The 19,535-nt window shown below is 40.1% G+C and overlaps 1 protein-coding gene across 1 annotated transcript in view; it reads left to right on the top strand.

Moving 5' to 3' along the window:
- The window catches only part of tiparp (TCDD-inducible poly(ADP-ribose) polymerase), a 26,886-nt gene extending 15,135 nt beyond the window's left edge, over positions 1 to 11,751 (top strand). The window contains exons 3-6 of the mRNA XM_083552317.1: positions 2,208 to 2,412; positions 3,743 to 3,930; positions 7,422 to 7,682; positions 10,894 to 11,751. Of these exons, the coding sequence (XP_083408443.1) occupies positions 2,208 to 2,412; positions 3,743 to 3,930; positions 7,422 to 7,682; positions 10,894 to 11,341 (1,102 nt within the window). The 3' untranslated portion in view covers positions 11,342 to 11,751. The remainder of the gene's footprint in view (positions 1 to 2,207; positions 2,413 to 3,742; positions 3,931 to 7,421; positions 7,683 to 10,893) is intronic.
- Positions 11,752 to 19,535: the final 7,784 nt, after the last annotated feature.

Here is a 19,535-nt window from a genome sequence, read left to right as displayed (position 1 = left end):
AAAGATAGGTGGGTGGATGGATGGATTGATGTGATGGATAGACAGACAGATAAAAATGGATGGATGGATGGATGGATGGATGGTTGGATGGATAGACAGACAGACAGACAGACAGACAGACAGACAGATAGACAGATAGAAAGGTGGATGAATAAATAAATGTATAGACAGACAGAAAACTGGACGGATGAGTGGATGAAAGAATGGAAGGATGGATTAACAGACAGATAGAAAGATAGATGGATGGATGGATGGACTGACTGATGGACCGACTGACGGACAGATAGATAGAACGGTTGATGGTTGGATTAATGAATAGACAGAGTAAGCTGGATGGATGAGTGGATGGAAGGATGGATAAACAAAAAGATAGAAGGATGGATGGATGGGCAGATAGACTGGAGAATGGATGAATAGAAAGATAGAAAGCTGGATAAATGGATGGACAGACAGACAGATAGAAAGGAGGATGGCTGGATGAAATAATAGACAGATAGAAAGAAGGATTAATAGATGGACAGACAGACAAATAGACAGATAGAAAGGTGGAAGAATGGCTGGATAGATGGATAGACAGACAGGCAGGCAGGCCGAAAGATTGATGGATGGATAGACAAACAGGTAGTCATACAGGAGGAGGTTTGTGGACTCCAGCTGACTCTTGTGGACTCTTACTGAGGGAGGTTCGGGTCGACGCTCTGAAGGATCCCATCTCTGTTTGTTTGTTTTTGGATGTAGAGGACGTCAAAAATGTTTAGTCTGACTGGTGTCTTTGTCTGTGTGAGGAGCTAAACATTACGGTGGCCATGTTTTAAGACTCTCTGTGTCTCAGCTTGACGCGATGAGCGAGCTGTGGCTTGAGCCGTGTCTCTCCGCCACACGCTGTAATTATGAAAGTTAAACCAGTTAGTTTTGCCCTGACAGGACGCTGTGAGATTTGGGTTAGCTCGCCGTGAGGTGGGGAGGTTTTGAGTCAGGTAGAACCCGTTGTGGTGACTGAGGCGAGCGCCCTGACGTCACACCACACTTATAAAATTACCCGTGGGAACCTGTTCAGACTCACAGCCACAAACATGCTAGCTGGCTAGTTCAACTGGGATAACGGCTAATCTTTGGTTTTCTGACCTAAATCCAAGCTATGTTATTATTATTTAGTTTACCCAGTGATAAACAGCTAGCGACCGAGGCTAAGGCTGCCTCATGCGTCAGGATGCAATGCTAGCATAGTCTCTCAGGGTAGCTTTAGCCTAGTGTATTTCTGTGAATACTTTTTTTTATTGGTTGCAATGCAAGGGTGTGGTATAAAGCTTCATTGAGGGCTGTCATGGAAAAAAAAATTAAGCTGTGTGTGTGTGTGTGTGTGTGTGTGTGTGTATGTGTGTGCGTGTATGCGTGTGTGTTTGTGTGTGTGTGTGTTTACAAAAATAGATAATAATAAAAAAATGTGTTTGTTTCTTTACTTTTCTTTCTTTTCTTCCTTTGTGTATTGGCCAAACTTTGCGTCATTACGGAACTTGGACATGAATAAAGAACAGGCCGTGGTTTAATTGTGCGTGTGTGTGTGTGTGTGTGTGTGTGTGTGTGTGTGTGTGTGTGTGTGTGTGTGCGCACACGTGTGTGCGTGTGCACGTGTGCGTGTGTGAGAGATAGAAAGAGAAAGAACGAGTTCCTGCTTGTTAATCGTCTCTAGCTTGACCCTTGACCTACTTTGCGAGTTTTTTTTCTTTTAGATAGACATCCTGATCCACCTTAGTGGAACAGAACGGACAGCTTTGTGTGTGTGTGTGTCTGTGTGTGTGTGTGTGTGTGTGTGTGTGTGTGTGTGTGTGTGTGAGTGTGTGTGTATATATATATATTTATATTCCTCACACACACACTCTGTAAAAAAGTTCTTGAATATCACCGCAGGGAAACATTTTTAGCTCCACAAATACACACACACACACACACACACACACACACACACACACGCATTGTTTCGACAGCTCAAGTAATGCTAGTGCACACACAATATGTTTAATTAAATAAACTAAAGTGGAGGAACACTGCACCTCGTAATGTATCCGTCAAAAGACGTGTTTTTTTTGCGTTTTTGTATACGAATGTCCTTTCTTTTAAGAGGAAGAGAAATGAATTGACGTGTGTGTGTGTGTTTGTGTGCGCGCCCGCATCATTTTAACAATTTCGCCTTCCCGTCTTCCAAACAGGGGCCGAGTGTTCATGCTGGACTTCAGTGCCATGAGGGTGTGTGATCTGGAATTTGATCTGGTCAGACGCTTGTCCACGCCCTCCAGCTTTGGAGCCCCGCCCCCCACCCCCAGCCACTCCTCTGCTACAAACCCCGCTCCCAACTATCTCACAGTGTGGAAATATTACTGCAGAGATAACTTCGGCTGGAGGGAGTACTCCGAGGTGAGGCACCGTGCCAAACTGTCTGTCTGTCTGTCTGTCTGTCTGTCTGTCTGTCTAACTATCTATTAGTAATACTTAAATGAAACCCTGTTGGGGGGGGGGGGGGGTTTTCTGTTATTTTAAATCAATCAATTGTTAAAGGAAACGAGGTACCACAACAAAAAAAACCTCACTGCATCGTAAAGGTGCTTTATTCTTTTCACATGTACCTTTACAGCACAGTGAAATTCTTTCTTTGCATATCCCAGCCATTGTACAGCACCTCTGGAGCACTTAGGGTGAAGGGCCTCGCTCAAGGGCCCCACCAGTGTCAGCTTGGCGATACAGATTCTTGAACTCGCCAACCTTTCGATCACTAACCCAGAGCCTTAACCACTGAGCTACCACTTTCCTGTAGTGTTAAAATATCTCAGAGAGTGAAGGGACTTGCTCAAGGGCCCAAGAGTGTCAGCTTGGCGATTCCAAGGCCTCTGCGATCCGTTACCCAGAGTTTAACAGAGCTTTTCACATTTTTCCCAATTTGTCAGGAAGCTGGGGTCAGAGCGCAGAGTCAGTCATGATACAGCGCCCCCCGGAGCACAGAGGGGCAAGGGTCTTGCTCAAGGGCCCCAAGAGTGGCAGCTTTTTCGATACTGACGATTGAACCTCTGAGCTTCCCATAAGTAATTTAGAGCCTAAATAAGCCTAAATCGAACATAACGACTCCAGTAATAGAAATTGGTGTGCGACCAATCAGATCTCTGGATTTGGCAACGCTCTAAAACAACACTATTCGCTCATTGTAATGTTGTTGTTTATTATTTTTATTAGATTTATTTTTATTAATTGGATTGTAACACATTCTGAGCGGGTCAGAGGGACGATCAGAAATATCGCCTCGACCCTATTTTATTCGACGGCCCGTCAAATTTAATGTGTGTGAATCCGTTTGGTCTGAATTTGTGTACGAGTGTGTGTGTGGGTGTGATCTGGCTCTCGCACATAACCAGAGGAAACATTGTGTTCTGCCCACACGCAGACGTCTGAAATCAATCCGTTGCATAAGCGTTCCTTCTTTTTAAAATAAAGCTATTTATTTCCTTTTTGAAAAAGGGGAAAAAAAAATCAGGGCTAATGGAAGCAGTCTGACTCGAAACTGCAGAAAAAAACTGATAGGAGCGTGAGAACGGGACGAGTGTACTGGTTCCCGCACTCGTTTACTTTGGGGCCGATTCAGTTACTTTTGCTTCTCATATTCTTTCCGGTCTTATACTCATATCTCTCTCACTCGCTCTCTCTTTCTATCTCGATGTCTCTTTTAATCTCTCTGGTTTGTTGTTTTGTCCTGCAGCCTGTGGTGCGTTTGATAGAGGAAGCAACTGAGCGGGGGCTGAAGGAGGTGCGCTTCATCACACTCCAGAACCAGTACATCCTGAATATCCGCGAGGGCTTCCAGCAGAACGCCGTCTTTGGTTTCCGCCGCCAGATCAAAAAACGTCCCCACTTTATGTCCTCGATCAGACTCTCGCCCTACCTGCAGTGAGTATCCACATCTTCAAAATGTCCTAGTAGCTTTCCCGTAACGTCCTCAAAATGGCCTCGAAACATCTTGAAAAATATCCTCATAACATCATCAAAATGACTTCATAACACCATATTGTCTTTATAAGGACCCCATGACGTCCTCATAATGTTTTCACATCCTGAATGTATTCATTCATAATAATGTTCTCATAATGTCTTTATAACATCCTAAAAATGTCCTCAAAATGGACTCATAACATCACCAGTGGTATAACATCCTTAATATGTCCTCTTAACATCCTCATTACGTCCTGCTAATTACATCTCCGTAACATAACGTCACTGAAATGCTCTCATAATGAACTCGTAGCGTCGCCATAACGTCCTCTTAATGTTTTCCTACCGTCTTTATACTTTATATCTTTTTTATGTAAATTATCTGCGTAGCTGTCCTGAACTGTGAGCGCATTAGGACCAGGTGCATTGTTTAGGATCTTGAAGTGAAAGAGGGTTTGATAACATTTAAATTCTCAAATCATTACATCACTTCCTGTTTGTCTCAAGTGAAGATGAAGATTTCCGAACGTGGCAGTGAATTTGGAAAAAGCTTTTTGTTATTCTGTAGAGGAGAATGAAGACTTAATCTCATCTAGACTGAGACGGAGATGATGCTGAGCCGCGACCAGATCCAGATTTAAATCAGATTCGGAAATACAGAAAGGATACTTCCGCCGTGATTCATGATGGATTTTGGAATTCACTCACAAAAAGAAGCCAGAGGGTGGTGAAGATCATGAGTTCAAATCCAAGCACCACCAAGCTGCTAATTCTGGGTCCCTCACCAATCCAGAATCTCTGGATAAGGGAGGAGACATAAACGCTGTTTATTGAATGTTCGATTATAAATGTGATCGTAATCCGTTCACGTCCCTCCTGTCCAGACGTCCCGTCCTTTGTGTCTGATTGACGACTCGAGTGCCCGAGTACGCTCCGTCCTTCAGGAAAGTTCGGACCAAACGGTACATTGACGCCTAGCATACCTGCGCTAACGGCCTGTCTGTCGCGCTGCCTCGCTCGGCCGGAGACTTCTTTCCACAGGAACAGATGGAGAGAAGCAAATGTGAAATGGAGAAATGCAGAAACAGAGAAAGAGAGGAGAAAAAAGCGTAAATTGGTTCCAGACCATTGGAGCTGGGTGAATGAAAAAGGAACGTGACTGTTAGGGAAGCTGGCTGGGGTTTCTTTGCCAGACAATTCTCTTTCCTCTTTTCTTTTTTTTCTTTTTTTCCCTGAACTGCTGTGTCTGCGTTAGTGAGGCTTCTCCTAAGATTTACTTCATTTGTCCTTGAATGAAAGAAAAGACAAAGAATAGCAGAACTAGAAAAGAACGGACGAAGAGAAAAAGAGAAGAAATTGACGAGAAGATGACAGAAGAAAATGAGGAGATGGAAGAGAAGAGAATAATTGAGAATAGACGAGGAGGGTGCTAGAAAGACTGATGGGAAGAGAGATAAAGAGAGACAGAGGGACAGAGAGAGAGACACAGGGACAGAAAGCTAGCGGGAGAGACACACGGGGAAAGAGAGAGAGACATAGGGTGAGAGAGGTAGTGGGAGAGACAGATGGGAAAAGAAAGAGGCAGAGATGGAGAGAGGCAGCTGGGGAGAGAGATGGAGAGAGAGACAGAGATTAAGAGACATACAGGGACAGAGAGAAAGCGAGAGAGAGAGATGGGGAAAGAGAGAGATGGATTGAGAGCCATACAGGGACAGAGAGAGAGTTGGGCAAAGAGAGAGAGATAAACAGATTAAAAGACATACAGGGACAGAGAGAGCGAGAAATGGGCAAAGAGAGAGATAAACAGATTAAGAGACATACAGGGACAGAGAGAGAGAGAGAGAGAGAGAGAGAGAGAGAGAGAGAGAGAGAGAGAATGGGGCAGGACTCAGTAGAACAAAGGTTGAGGATGATTCAGTAGACAGTTATGCTGATTGAAGCAATCAAGCTCACCTGACTGGATTACACACACACACACACACACACACACACACACACACACACACACACACTCTCACACACACACACACACACACACACACACACACACACACACACACACACACACACTCAGTGCGAGTAGGCGAGTGATCATGTCCAGTGGACACCTGTACACACAGATTCTGTCTCCGTCACCACACAGCAGGATGTGTTTCATTGGAATTAGCGTAGCGTTTTTCTCATCTACACGTGAAAAGAAAACACACACACATACACACACACACACACACACACACACACACACACACACACACACACACACTTATGCGCACGTGCCAGGCATGTACGGACTGGTACGCCGCCTCAGTGTCGAAGCTGCCCTGACTTGCAGGTCACGTCCCCACTCTGTACAAAACACACACCCACACACACACACACACACACACACACACACCCCGTTCCAGTGGTGTTCCGTCTCCTTCCAATGATATTAGCTTCATTTATTCGTTGTAGTTTTTCAGCCTAGTAAGGATTAGCACTAAGATATGTAGCTAGCATTAGACAGACATGAGGTAATTATTAGCATAGACAGGATTATTGCAAATGACCGTATTTAGCATTGTCTATGCCAATTATTAACATAGATAAAATCAACATTGTAATAGCCAGCATGAGAAGAGTAATAGGGAAATTATTAGCGTAGGGAGTAAGAACGCTATGGTAGCTGGTCAGCATTAGAAAAGTCAGAAGGTAATTATTAGCATAGAGAGGATTAGCATTGAGTGTATGTGTATATATGGGACGATGGTAAGATAGCAAGCCTGAGAAAAGTCATGAGGTAATTATTAGCATAGACAGGATTAATGCTAAGAACACTAGTTAGCCTCTGATAGTCATAAATTATTAGCATGAACCGAATTAGCATGATGATAGTTATCATGAGAAGAGTCATGTGGTAATTAGATTAGATTAGATTAGATTCAACTTTATTGTCATTGTACAAGGTACACGTACAGAGCTGATGAAATACAGTTAGCATGTAACCCAAAGTGCATTAGAGGCCTTTTTACAATAAATAACAATAAGATTAAGCAAAACAGGCAAAATAGCAAAAACAGGATTAGCACAACATGTATGTATGTGTGTGTGTGTGTGTGTGTGTGTGTGTGTGTATGTATGTATATATATATATATATATATATATATATATATATATATATATATATATATATATATATATATATATATATGGGATGATGCTAAAATAGCTAGCCTCAGAAAAGGCATCATGTAATAATTAGTGTGGAGAGGATTAACAGTAAGATGACTAACTAGCCTGTGCGAGTCATGTGATGAGCACTGTGTTGATCTGTGCTGTGATTGGCTCCTTGTGTCGACCAACCTTTGATTGGCTCCTTGTGTTGATCTGTGCTGTGATTGGCTCCTTGTGTTGATCTGTGCTGTGATTGGCTCCTTGTGTTGATCTGTGCTGTAATTGGTTCTTGCAGGACTCTGGGAGGTTTGTGTGCCCTGGAAGCCGGCGGGCCGCTGCCCCTTTCGCCCAGCCCTGCCACTGGACCGCGGCTTTTCCCTGAGACGTGGCTCCCCATGATCCCTGAGCAGGACTTCACCCAGGTGCCGGTGGCACGTGAGGACCGAAGCTACCGCACCGTCTACAACCTCTTCCACAAAACCGTGTCCGAGACCAAATTCCGCATCCTGAAGATCCTCCGCGTCCAGAACCCCTACCTCTGGGAGAAGTACAAGAGGTAAGGATCAAGATCCATGCTAATCACGTGACTAGCGACTAGCGTTAACATGCGTGGAGGTTGTTCTGAGCTAGCGACCTCGGCTGTTTCCTGTTTAGTTGTGTCTGCTGTCGTGAGACGAGTCGCATATAAACCACGGTAACGGTCCTCATAGGGTATTTGTTGCACGGAAACAGGTGTGTGTGTATATATATATATGTGTGTGTGTGTGTGTGTGTGTGTGTGTGTGTGTGTGTGTGTGTGTGTGTGTACGCGTGCGCGTGTGTGCGTGAGATCAATTTCAGAAGCGCATGTGAAATGTGGAACACGCTCAGAGGAAGTTTGTGGTGGAGGAAGAGGTGCAAGGAGTCATACTGCTGTTGTGTGTGTGTGTGTGTGTGTAGCAGGTTCCGAGCTGTTGTTCTTGTTTAATATGCCATCGCCATGGAAACGCAGGTCTGGGGGAAAGGTGTTATTGAGGTGGACTGGTGAAGGATCGTGTGTGTGTGTGTGTGTGTGTGTGTGTGTGTGTGAGAGTGATCATGCTACAGGAATGGATGCATGAGGTCTTCTGAGGTTGCATGTGTGCATACGTGCGTGTGTGATCGTGCTGCAGATTTAGATGTGTGATGTCTCCTGAGGTTTTGTGTATGTGTGTGTGTGGCCCTTGTGGGTTCGAAGGTGTATAGTGTCATTATCAGCACAATTTACTGTTTTTGCAGCACCTGTGTGTGTTTGTGTGTTTGTATGTGTGATGGAGTGTATGTGTGTCTGTTTGTGTATTTGAGTGTATATGCATGCGTTTGTGTGTGTGTGTGTGTGTGTGTGTGTGTGTGTGTGTGTGTGTGTGTGTGTGTGTGTGTGTGTGTGTGCATGTGAGTGAGTGTTTGTGTGAGAGAATGTGATTGTGTGTGTGTGTGTGTGTGTGTGAGAGAGAGAGAATGTGATAGTGTGTGCGTGTATGTGTGTGTGTGTGTGTGTGTGTGTGTGTGTGTGTGTGTGTGTGTGTGTGTGTGTGTGTGTAGGTATTTTTCCAATGCAGGAACTTCACAGAAACTTTAGGTGTCTTTTCACCAAAGACAGCAGTCGAGTGTAGTTCCTGGAACCTTTTAAATGTTCCTGCTCCTGCATTGATGACGTGTTAAACACGTGCCATCAGATTCACGAGGTGGAGTCTGGTTTACACGTACCATAGACTATCCTTCGTTTTCCATCAGGGCAATCACAAAGTCTCCAAACAAACCTCTAGGATATGTAAGAGCTATTTGTTCAAGTTGAGGTGGAGTTGAACTGGAAAGTGAAGGAAAAGCAGCCAACAAGCACTCAACACCTCTGGGAACTTCTTTTTTTTTGATTGTTGGGAGACTTCCAGGTGAATACCTCATGAGGCTGACTGAGAGAACGCCAAGAGTGTGTGAAGCTGCAACCAAAGCAAAATGTGACGACTTTAAAGAATGAAAAAATGTAAATATATTCTGGATTTAACACGGTTTTGTTTACTTCATAATTCCAGATGTGTTTTTCTAAAGTTTGGATTCTTCATTTTTAATATGCAGTGTTGAAAGAAAAATAAAGGAGAAACACTGAAGGCTAAAGTGTCTGAACTATAAATACAGTATATATTTTCCTCGCTCTTTTTCTGTTTCAATTCTTTTTTCTTTTTCTTTGTTGTTGTTTTGAATTATTTTTTCCTTTTTATCTTTTTGCTTTTTTTCTCTTTTTTTCCCTGTACTTTTATGTATTTTTTTTTCTTGTTCATGTTTGTTAGATCCCATTAACAGCTTCTTCTTAATACTTTTTCATCCTTTTTTCTTTTCTTTCATGTCCTCATTTTATAGAGTAAAGCAATCTTTAATGGTAAAAATAATTTAGTTTTTCCCTTTTTTTCTTTTTTTTTTTTTTTTTTTGCATTTCTTTCACTCCTTTATTTCCGGTCTGTTTATCACCATGTTTTTCGGACGCGGCGACGGCGAGTGTTGCTGAGGAAGGGATTTTCTTTCTTCCTCATAGAATACAGAGAGATATATGTGTTCAGTAGCGCTGTGTGTGTGTGTGTGTGTGTGTGTGTGTGTGTGTGTGTGTGTGTGTGTGTGTGTGTGTGTGTGTGTGTGTGTGTGTTGTGCGTGTGTGTGTGTTTGTGCGTGCGTGCGTGCGTGCGTCTGACTGCTCTGTGCCGTGACTAACTGGGGCTGGTGTGTAGCTGAGGGGGTTGCCAAGGGTCAGGCAGCGTCACGACAACGGGCTCGGCATAACCACACACACACACACACACACACACACACACACACACACACACACACACACACACACACACACACCCTACAAGCAACAATAGATCAATCCCTGCGTCCTGATTACCTCCTGTTGCTGGGCTTTGCTCAGATGTGGCTGTGTGCATGAGCACGGTGTCTCAGGGAGATGTGTGTGACCTCTGATCTCACCATTACGATCTGTGATGATGAGGAGGATGTTGATAATGAGAAAGAGGATGATGATGATGAGGATAAAGATGATGATAAGAATGATGAGGTTGATGGTGAGGATGATGAGGAGGAGGATAATAGTGATGATGATCATTGGGATGATGAGGAGGATGATGAATATGAGGACGAAGAGGATTATGAAAAAGATGATGAATTTAATAGTGAGGATAAAGATGATGATGATGAGATCTATGGAGGGGATGAAGATGAGGAGGAGGAAAAATGCGATGATGATTATGATTAGGGTGATGATAATGGCGAGGATGAAGATGATTAGAAGAATGATGATGAGGTAATTGATGAGGATGAGAATAAAGATGATGTTTAGAATGATGATGATGATGATGATGAAGATGAGGATGATAACCCAGAACCAGCTCACTGGTTATGCTATTGGCCTTCAGACCAGAATGTCATCGGTTCAAATCTAATTGTAAGTTGTTCTAGAATTCGGGCGTCTGCCGAACGCTGTAAGTTTATCCGTTTATAGTTAATATTAATGATGTGGGACCTCCAGCAATCAGGTTCTTGCAGATAAAAACACTAACTTCACGTTGGCTCTCGTTTTACTTAGAAGCGTGAACTGATCCGTCCCGGAGATTCGTTTGAGTTTCAGGGCATGTGGGTTCCGTGTGCATATTGTCTTCGGCTTAAATAATTTGCATAAAACCGTCCCGGTTTTGTCACATTCCACTCAGTAAAGCGTCGTGTGGCTAACTAGCATCTTCTCTCTCTTTCTCCGTTGACAGGAAGAAGGAGTACATGTCACGGCGCATGTCGGAGTCCGAGCGGCTGCTGAACGAGCGCCACCTGTTCCACGGCACGTCGCAGGACGTAGTAGAAGGCATCTGCAAGCACAACTTCGACCCTCGCGTGTGCGGGAAACACGCCACCATGTTCGGCCAGGGGAGTTACTTCGCACGCCGGGCGGCGTATTCGCACAGCTTCGCGCGCCGCTCGCCGCGCGGCATCCACTACATGTTCTTAGCCAAAGTGCTGACCGGGAAGTTCACAGTGGGAAACCCGGGCATGCGGCGGCCGCCCCCGCTGTGTCCCCGACAACCCGCTGGAGACCTGTTCGACTCGTGCGTGGACAACTGCGTCGACCCGCAGATCTTCGTCATCTTCAACGATGACCAGAGCTACCCGTATTTCATTATCCAATACGAGGAGGTGGCCAACACTGTCGCCATCTGAGCCGACGCCCGAGGAACTCCTTACACGGACGTTACGTTACGATACGATAAGGTACGGACCGAACCGGAGCGTCGACTCGGGAGCACGTGCATGTTTGAGGAACGTACTTCCAGGCTTCCATCGTGCAGAATCCAGACATGAGTCTGACTCCGCCTCCGTGGTCCGTCACGAGCTACGGACTTTGACGTTTGGACTTGACGCCATCATCGAAGCATTGATTTTTTTTTCGTTCGTTTTTTATTTTGTAAAGACTCAAGCCCCTCCCCCCTGCCCAGTCGCTGCCATCCACCGATTTCCATACTCAATTTGTTGTACATAAGCTTTCCTTGTTTATATTTGAACTGTGTGCCTTTTGTTCATAAAAAAATTATTTATGTTAATTAACGTAACGAATAAAGGTTAAAAATGAAGATGCGTCTGGTCACGTGTGAATCTCTGGATCTGTGGGCTGAATTTATTACTACAGTTTACACTGTATGAACAAAAGTATGTGAACAACTAGGCATAAGATTGTAGTTTTTTGAACATCGCATTCCACATTTACTCCCCATTTAATAATCCTCTTATATTAAACCTCCACTTTTCTGCAAAGATGTTCCACTAGATCTTGTGGAGATTTGTGCTCAATTAGGTACTGATGGAGGTGAGGTGAGGAAAGCCTGGGGTGCAGTCAGCATTTACATTCAATAGTTCAATAGGGTTTGTGTTCAGAGCTCTATAGCTGGAGATCATCCAACCTATGGAAAGCAGATTTTCATGGGTCTGGCTTAAGTCATGCTGTAACAGGTTTGGCTCTCATTGTTCAAGTGGAAAGAAAATTTCATGCTCCTGCATGAATTTTGTAGAAGACACACATCTGGGTAGAAAAGTCAGATGTCCCAATACTTTTGCCCTTACAGTGTTCACATACAAGTTTTATTTATTTATATATATATATAGTACGTGTACTGTAGGATTAACAGGTTTCCAAATTATAATTGGTATTATTATAATTTTTTACATTTAGTAATATAGATAATTTATTATATAACGATATAGTTTAGTACTAATTACTTAAATATTAAGTTAAAATGTTTTGGGTTAAAAAAAAGAAAGTAAGAAATGTAAAAAGTAGTATTTATTTTTTAATTCTTACGATGTAAAGACGCATGTAGAAACTGTGACTATAAAATTACAATTTTAATATGCAGACCTCTAATATTGTATAAAATGCTACAAATACATATATTATAACCTGATATATGTACCAATTAAATAGAATTTATATAAAAAAAATGGGTAAAGTAATTGTTGAAAACAATTGCAAATTGAATACATTTTTGTAAAACTATTAATAAGAAAAATGGAAGTAAAATATAAAATAAAATAATGAAAATTAAAATACTTTTTTAATTATAAAACATTACATTCATATACATGTATATAACAGTTCAGTTAACGGTAACGGTACTCAAAATTCATAGTTTTTAATTTACGGTTCTGTTCCGTTTCGGTACAGTTTTGGGGGAACGAAATGCAAAACATAAAATTGCTTTTTTGTTTGTTGTTATTAACGCAGCATTTAATTATTATTTATATTTCCATTTTTAAAACAATTTTAAATAAAACCTGTCTACTTAAATAATATAGAAAATAATATTTTATAATGTTTTATGAAAATTAATTTTATTGATTTGTAAAATTAGTTTTATGAATTAATTAAGGCAATTCTTTTTATTATATTGATTAAAATGGGTTTTCAATTAAACTGGCACAAATTAAATGGATTTAATGAAATGAAATAAATGGAAAATTTTAATGCAATAGTTTACATTTGATAGACCACATTTGGGGGATACAGATGTGTATATAAGTGTGTGTATAAGTATTATGTATAAGTACTGTTCTACTAAATTTAACAGACTTTGACAAATGTTATCCTTCATTCATTCACTCCCTTAATATGTGGAATTGTCAGAATTTTCTCTTTTTAAGAGAAATTCTTAAAGCGTTTTCAATCATGTGCAAAACAAATCGTATTTCCAGTACGGAGTGAGCAGCCACAGTGACACTGCGCTAACTGTAGTTAATTTTTAATACACCTGCCATTGTTGTGTATGTTCTGAATAAACACAAATCTCTACAAAATCTAGTGGAACACCTTTTCAGAACTGTGGAGCTTATTACAAGAAGAAATGGTCCCTCTCTATGAAGATACGCTTTACATGGGTTGGAAGATGTGGAAGATCTCCTGCAAAAGAGCTGAAACTCCTATTTAATAAACTCCAGTTGGGATGAAATGGAATGCAGATATCCACAAGATCTAGAGGAACATCTTGCCAGAAGAGTGGAGGTTATTATAAGAGGAAATGGTCCCTACATGTGGAATTAGATGTTCAAAAGGAGCAATCTTATGGTCAGGTGTCCACAAACTTTAATCCATAGAGTTTATAATGGCAAAGTTTATATTATGGGAAATAATGAAGAGTTTGAAAGCATGCAAAAAGGCAAGATGATGCAAATGTATTAAACTTTTATATATATATATATATGTGTGTGTGTGTGTGTGTGTGTGTGTGTGTGTGTGTGTGTGTGTGTGTGTGTGTGTCTAACAGCCGTATTTTTTCTCTGTGACATGACCCAAGGCAGCTCTTTCCACTTCAGGCATGTTCCTACACTTCCCCCATCGTCCATCTGCTCCACAGTTGGAATGTTTATGATCTTCCTGTTGCTCTGAAAATGGTACTCGTTAGTGTCACGTGCGCCTGTTTGTCTGTGTGTGTTTGTGTGTGTGTGTGTGTGTGTGTGTGTGTGTGTGTGTGTGTGTGTGTGTGTGTGTGTGTTTATGGTAGGGGCTGAACAGTAGCAAGCGTGCGACTCGAGCAGCCTCTAATGGAGCTGTGAAACGCAATCCGATCCGAGTCTGTCCATCTGTTCCTCTTCACTCTATCTCTGACTGTCTCTATCTCTGAATACTATCTCTGACTTTGAGATCTGCTCAAACACACTTCATCCATGGGAGAGAAAAGGATAGAGAACCCTGTTTGGTGTATCTTTCCTTCTTTCTCTTTTCTTCTGTCTCCGCCTGCTCAGTGGGCTCCTGCGTTCCTGATCTCTGTGGTTAATTAATCCCAGAGGTAGGGCAGATAGAAAGAAAGAAAGAAAGAAAGAAAGAAAGAAAGAAAGAAAGAAAGAAAGAAAGAAAGAAAGAAAGAAAGAAAGAAAGAAAGAAAGAAAGAAAGAAAGAGAGAGAGAATGCTACAGCGGGGGGGGACACGCACCCCACCCTGTGAGCCCATGAGACTTCATCTTCTCCCCTGTTCTCTTTTCTTTCGTTCATTATTTATTTCTTCGTCTTCTCTTTCAAAAAAAAAAAGGGAAAAAAAAAACCAAACCCAAATCTTTTCCTCCACGATTTGACGTCTCGTCCATAAAAAATGCTGCCTGACACAAGAATAAGAGAAAGTTTGCAGATTTTTCTACCTGTCACACTCGTTTATTCTTTCACTCTTTCAAAATTCTGTCTCTTTCTCTGGCCTTGAGCAGGTCTGGATCTGGGAGCAGGCTGTTTGTCTGCCTCAGTGCCCTTGTGGAATAATTGCTGGCACACAGCCGCTCTCGTTTAGGAGCCCTGGGGGACGGAACGAATGGGCCAAGCAAGAGTGCGTGCTTTGTTTGTGTGAGAGTGTGTGGGTGTGGGTGTGTGTGTGTGTGTGTGTGTGTGAACTGTGAAGTCATCCTCACGAGGAAGATCATTGATCACGAACGCACTGCAAAACAGAAGCACGAGTGATGAGTCAGTGATTAGATGTTGCCTGGAAAACTATTTCCTTTTTTGTGTGTGTGTGTGTGTGTGTGTGTGTGTGTGTGTGTGTGTGTGTGTGTGTTTATTTTTCAATCCTGGTCTTGTCTATGTGTGAGTGTGACGAGGTAAAAAAACGGACGTTCTGCCAAAAAAAGTGCCTGACGTGTGGCGCTCTAATGATTCATGGCCATCACGTTATTAGATGGTGTGCGTGGAGGATTTTTTTTGAAATTGGCGAGTGTTTTGTTGTTTAGTTGTGTAGACGTTACGGGGTCATCGTCAGCGAGGGCGTGTTCCTGGAGATCCGGGCCGTGCCGGACCGAATCTTTCGCACTTCCTGTTCAGAACGTCTCCATATTGTTTCAACGCAGACCCCAGCTGCAACCAATAAACATTCCAGGCCGCTTTTTCCATCTTTTCAAATCTCCGCCATAAGCCGATGAGAGAGACACGGAACGAGGGCGGCCGCCCAAATAAGGACCTCGGAGCTGCAGGTGAACTCTGCCTGAACCAAGAGGGAACCTGTATATTTATGTGTGGATGATGTATGTGTGTGACCTCTGAGAAGGACATATTGCTCGGACACAAGGTCAAGGTCAGTTCACCGTCGAAGGTCAAACTTGGGTTGTTTTGTTAATAATCATTGAGTCTTTTTCGTTTGCTTCATCTCTGGAAGTTCAGATCATCCACCAATACACTCGTGTCACATTGCATGCTTTCAATCTTTCAACTCTCACAACAAACACATTTCGACATTTCGAAGTCCTTCAATTGGTAAAAATGCAAACACTAATGAGATCTGATGTGCACCTTCTTCTTCTTCTTTCGGCTTTTCCCATTATGGGTCCCCACAGCGGATCATCTGCCTCCATACCCCCCTGTCCTCTACATCTGCCTCTTTCACACAAACTACCTGCATGTCTTCCCTCACCACATCCATAAACCTCCTCCTTGCTCTTCCTCTTTTCCTCCTGAAAAGCACTGACTGTACAGTTATTCAAGGTAAATATACAACATATAGTGGGAAGTATTGGGTCACCTTACCCCTATTTTCCACCCATATGTGGTTCTTCCAAACAAAACTGTGGTAGGATAAAAATTCCCTTCACTTGAACCAGGAGACCCAAATCTGTACACAAAGCTTATTCCATGTTTATATACTTTCCATGGGTTGGAGGCTGTGGAAGATCTGCTAAAGAGCTCTAACTTCAAACCTATAGAACACCTTAGGGATGAATGTGAACGCTGACTGCACCCCAGGTCTCGAAAAATCTCCACAAAATCTAGTGGAAACATCTTCACAGAAGAGTGAAGGTCAATATAACAGCACATGGAGACTATATTGTTGAATTGGATGTTCAAAAAAGCACATACAAAGCTTATGGTCAGGTGTTCACAAATTATTGTCCCTAAATTGTATATATAACATGGTGGAAAAAAGCTGAGTCTGAAGCTGCAAATATATATTTATATCTGTCCTTTTGAGATCACTACACAATAACAGTGTCTTGCTCTTTTTTTTTTTAATCTTTATATTTTTTCCTAACAGACACCGAACTAAAGCAATGTGCTTTCAACTGAACTCTTACGTAAGCTATAAATTCCGATCGGGTTACACCCTGCTGATTAAAGCTGCTTTACTGAGCGAAATGATCACAAAAGCCATGAAAGTGAGTCACGCTGCAGCCTTACACAACTAAATCCAAGGTGAAATCACACCTAATTAAACACAGTGTTCATAATGTCGTGAAGCTCTTCTGTGGAAGGCAGCGATGATAAAAACCGTGACTCAACCAGCACGTCTTTAAAACTTAATGTGTTTATGAACTCACTGTGGACGGGGTCATGGCAGAATTGGCTGGCTGCTCTGTCTGAGGTGTGTGTGTGTGTGTGTGTGTGTGTGTGTGTGTGTGTGTGTGTGTGTGTGTGTGTGTGTGTGTGTGTGTGTGTGTGTGTGTGTGTGTGAGTGTGTGTATAAAAGGTCCTAGCACATTCATTAAAAAAAGCACACTAAACAGTAGTCTGTGTGTTTTGTAGTCGATTATGTTATATTTTTCCCTGGAGGTAATTTAAAACAATTTTTCCAGACAATATAAAATATACATTATATTATATTATATTATATTATATTATATTATATTATATTATATTATATTATAGTAAAAACCAGCCCTTGGTATGACATGATTACAGTACATTATAGTATAGTTTAATTAATTTACTAACTGTTATTAAATAAATACCTTTTTGCTGATTAAAACAAAGAATAGTATAGTATAGTATTGTGTAGTATAGTGTAGTATATAGTATAGTGTAGTGTAGTATATAGTATAGTATAGTGTAGTATATAGTATAGTATAGTGTTGTATATAGTATAGTGTATTATATAGTATAGTGTTGTGTATAGTGTAGTATATAGTATAGTATAGTGTAGTGTAGTGTAGTGTAGTATATAGTATAGTATAGTGTGGTGTAGTATATAGTATAGTGTTGTGTATAGTGTAGTATATAGTATAGTGTATTATATAGTATAGTGTTGTGTATAGTGTTGTATATAGTATAGTGTATTATATAGTATAGTGTTGTGTATAGTGGAGTATATAGTATAGTTTAGTATATAGTATAGTGTAGTGTAGTATATAGTATAGTATAGTGTAGTGTAGTATATAGTATAGTGTTGTGTATAGTGTAGTATATAGTATAGTATAGTGTTGTATATAGTATAGTGTATTATATAGTATAGTGTTGTGTATAGTGTAGTATATCGTATAGTGTAGTATATCGTATAGTATAGTATAGTGTAGTGTAGTGTAGTATATAGTATAGTATAGTATAGTGTAGTGTAGTATATAGTATAGTATAGTGTAGTGTAGTATATAGTATAGTGTTGTGTATAGTGTAGTATAAAGTATAGTATAGTATATAGTATAGTGTAGTATATAGTGTAGTATATAGTATAGTATATAGTATAGTGTTGTATATAGTATAGTATAGTATAGTATAGTATAGTATAGTGTAGTATAGTATAGTATATAGTATAGTATAGTGTTGTATATAGTATAGTGTTGTGTATAGTGTAGTATATAGTATAGTATACAGTATAGTGTTGTATATAGTATAGTGTAGTATATAGTATAGTGTTGTTTATAGTGTAGTATATAGTGTAGTATATAGTATAGTATAGTATAGTGTAGTATATAGTATAGTATATAGTATAGTGTTGTATATAGTATAGTGTAGTATATAGTATAGTATAGTATAGTATAGTATAGTATATAGTATAGTGTAGTATATAGTATAGTATATAGTATAGTGTTGTATATAGTATAGTATAGTATAGTATAGTATAGTATAGTATAGTATAGTATAGTGTAGTATATAGTATAGTGTTGTATATAGTATAGTGTAGTATATAGTATAGTATAGTATAGTATAGTGTAGTATATAGTATAGTGTTGTTTATAGTGTAGTATATAGTGTAGTATATAGTATAGTATAGTATAGTGTAGTATATAGTATAGTATAGTATAGTATATAGTATAGTGTTGTATATAGTATAGTGTAGTATATAGTATAGTATAGTATAGTATAGTATAGTATAGTATAGTATATAGTATAGTGTTGTATATAGTATAGTGTTGTATATAGTATAGTATAGTATAGTATAGTATAGTATAGTGTAGTATAGTATATAGTATAGTATAGTGTTGTATATAGTATAGTGTTGTGTATAGTGTAGTATATAGTATAGTTTACAGTATAGTGTTGTATATAGTATAGTGTAGTATATAGTATAGTGTTGTTTATAGTGTAGTATATAGTGTAGTATATAGTATAGTATAGTATAGTATAGTATAGTATATAGTATAGTGTTGTATATAGTATAGTGTAGTATATAGTATAGTATATAGTATAGTGTAGTATATAGTATGGTATAGAATAGTATAGTATAGTATAGTATAGTATTTTATAGTATAGTATATAGTATAGTGTAGTATATAGTATGGTATAGAATAGTATATAGTATAGTGTAGTGTAGTATATAGTATAGTATAGTGTAGTGTAGTATATAGTATAGTGTTGTGTATAGTGTAGTATATAGTATAGTATAGTGTTGTATATAGTATAGTGTATTATATAGTATAGTGTTGTGTATAGTGTAGTATATCGTATAGTGTAGTATATCGTATAGTATAGTATAGTATAGTATAGTGTAGTGTAGTATATAGTATAGTATAGTATAGTGTAGTGTAGTATATAGTATAGTATAGTGTAGTGTAGTATATAGTATAGTGTTGTGTATAGTGTAGTATAAAGTATAGTATAGTATATAGTATAGTGTAGTATATAGTGTAGTATATAGTATAGTATAGTATATAGTATAGTGTTGTATATAGTATAGTATAGTAT

The sequence above is a fragment of the Silurus aristotelis genome, assembly GCF_946808225.1.
Source record: "Silurus aristotelis genome assembly, chromosome: 10".
NCBI lineage: Eukaryota > Metazoa > Chordata > Actinopteri > Siluriformes > Siluridae > Silurus > Silurus aristotelis.
Note: the sequence above shows the minus strand (reverse complement) of the source record. Positions and strands in the feature narration are given on the sequence as shown.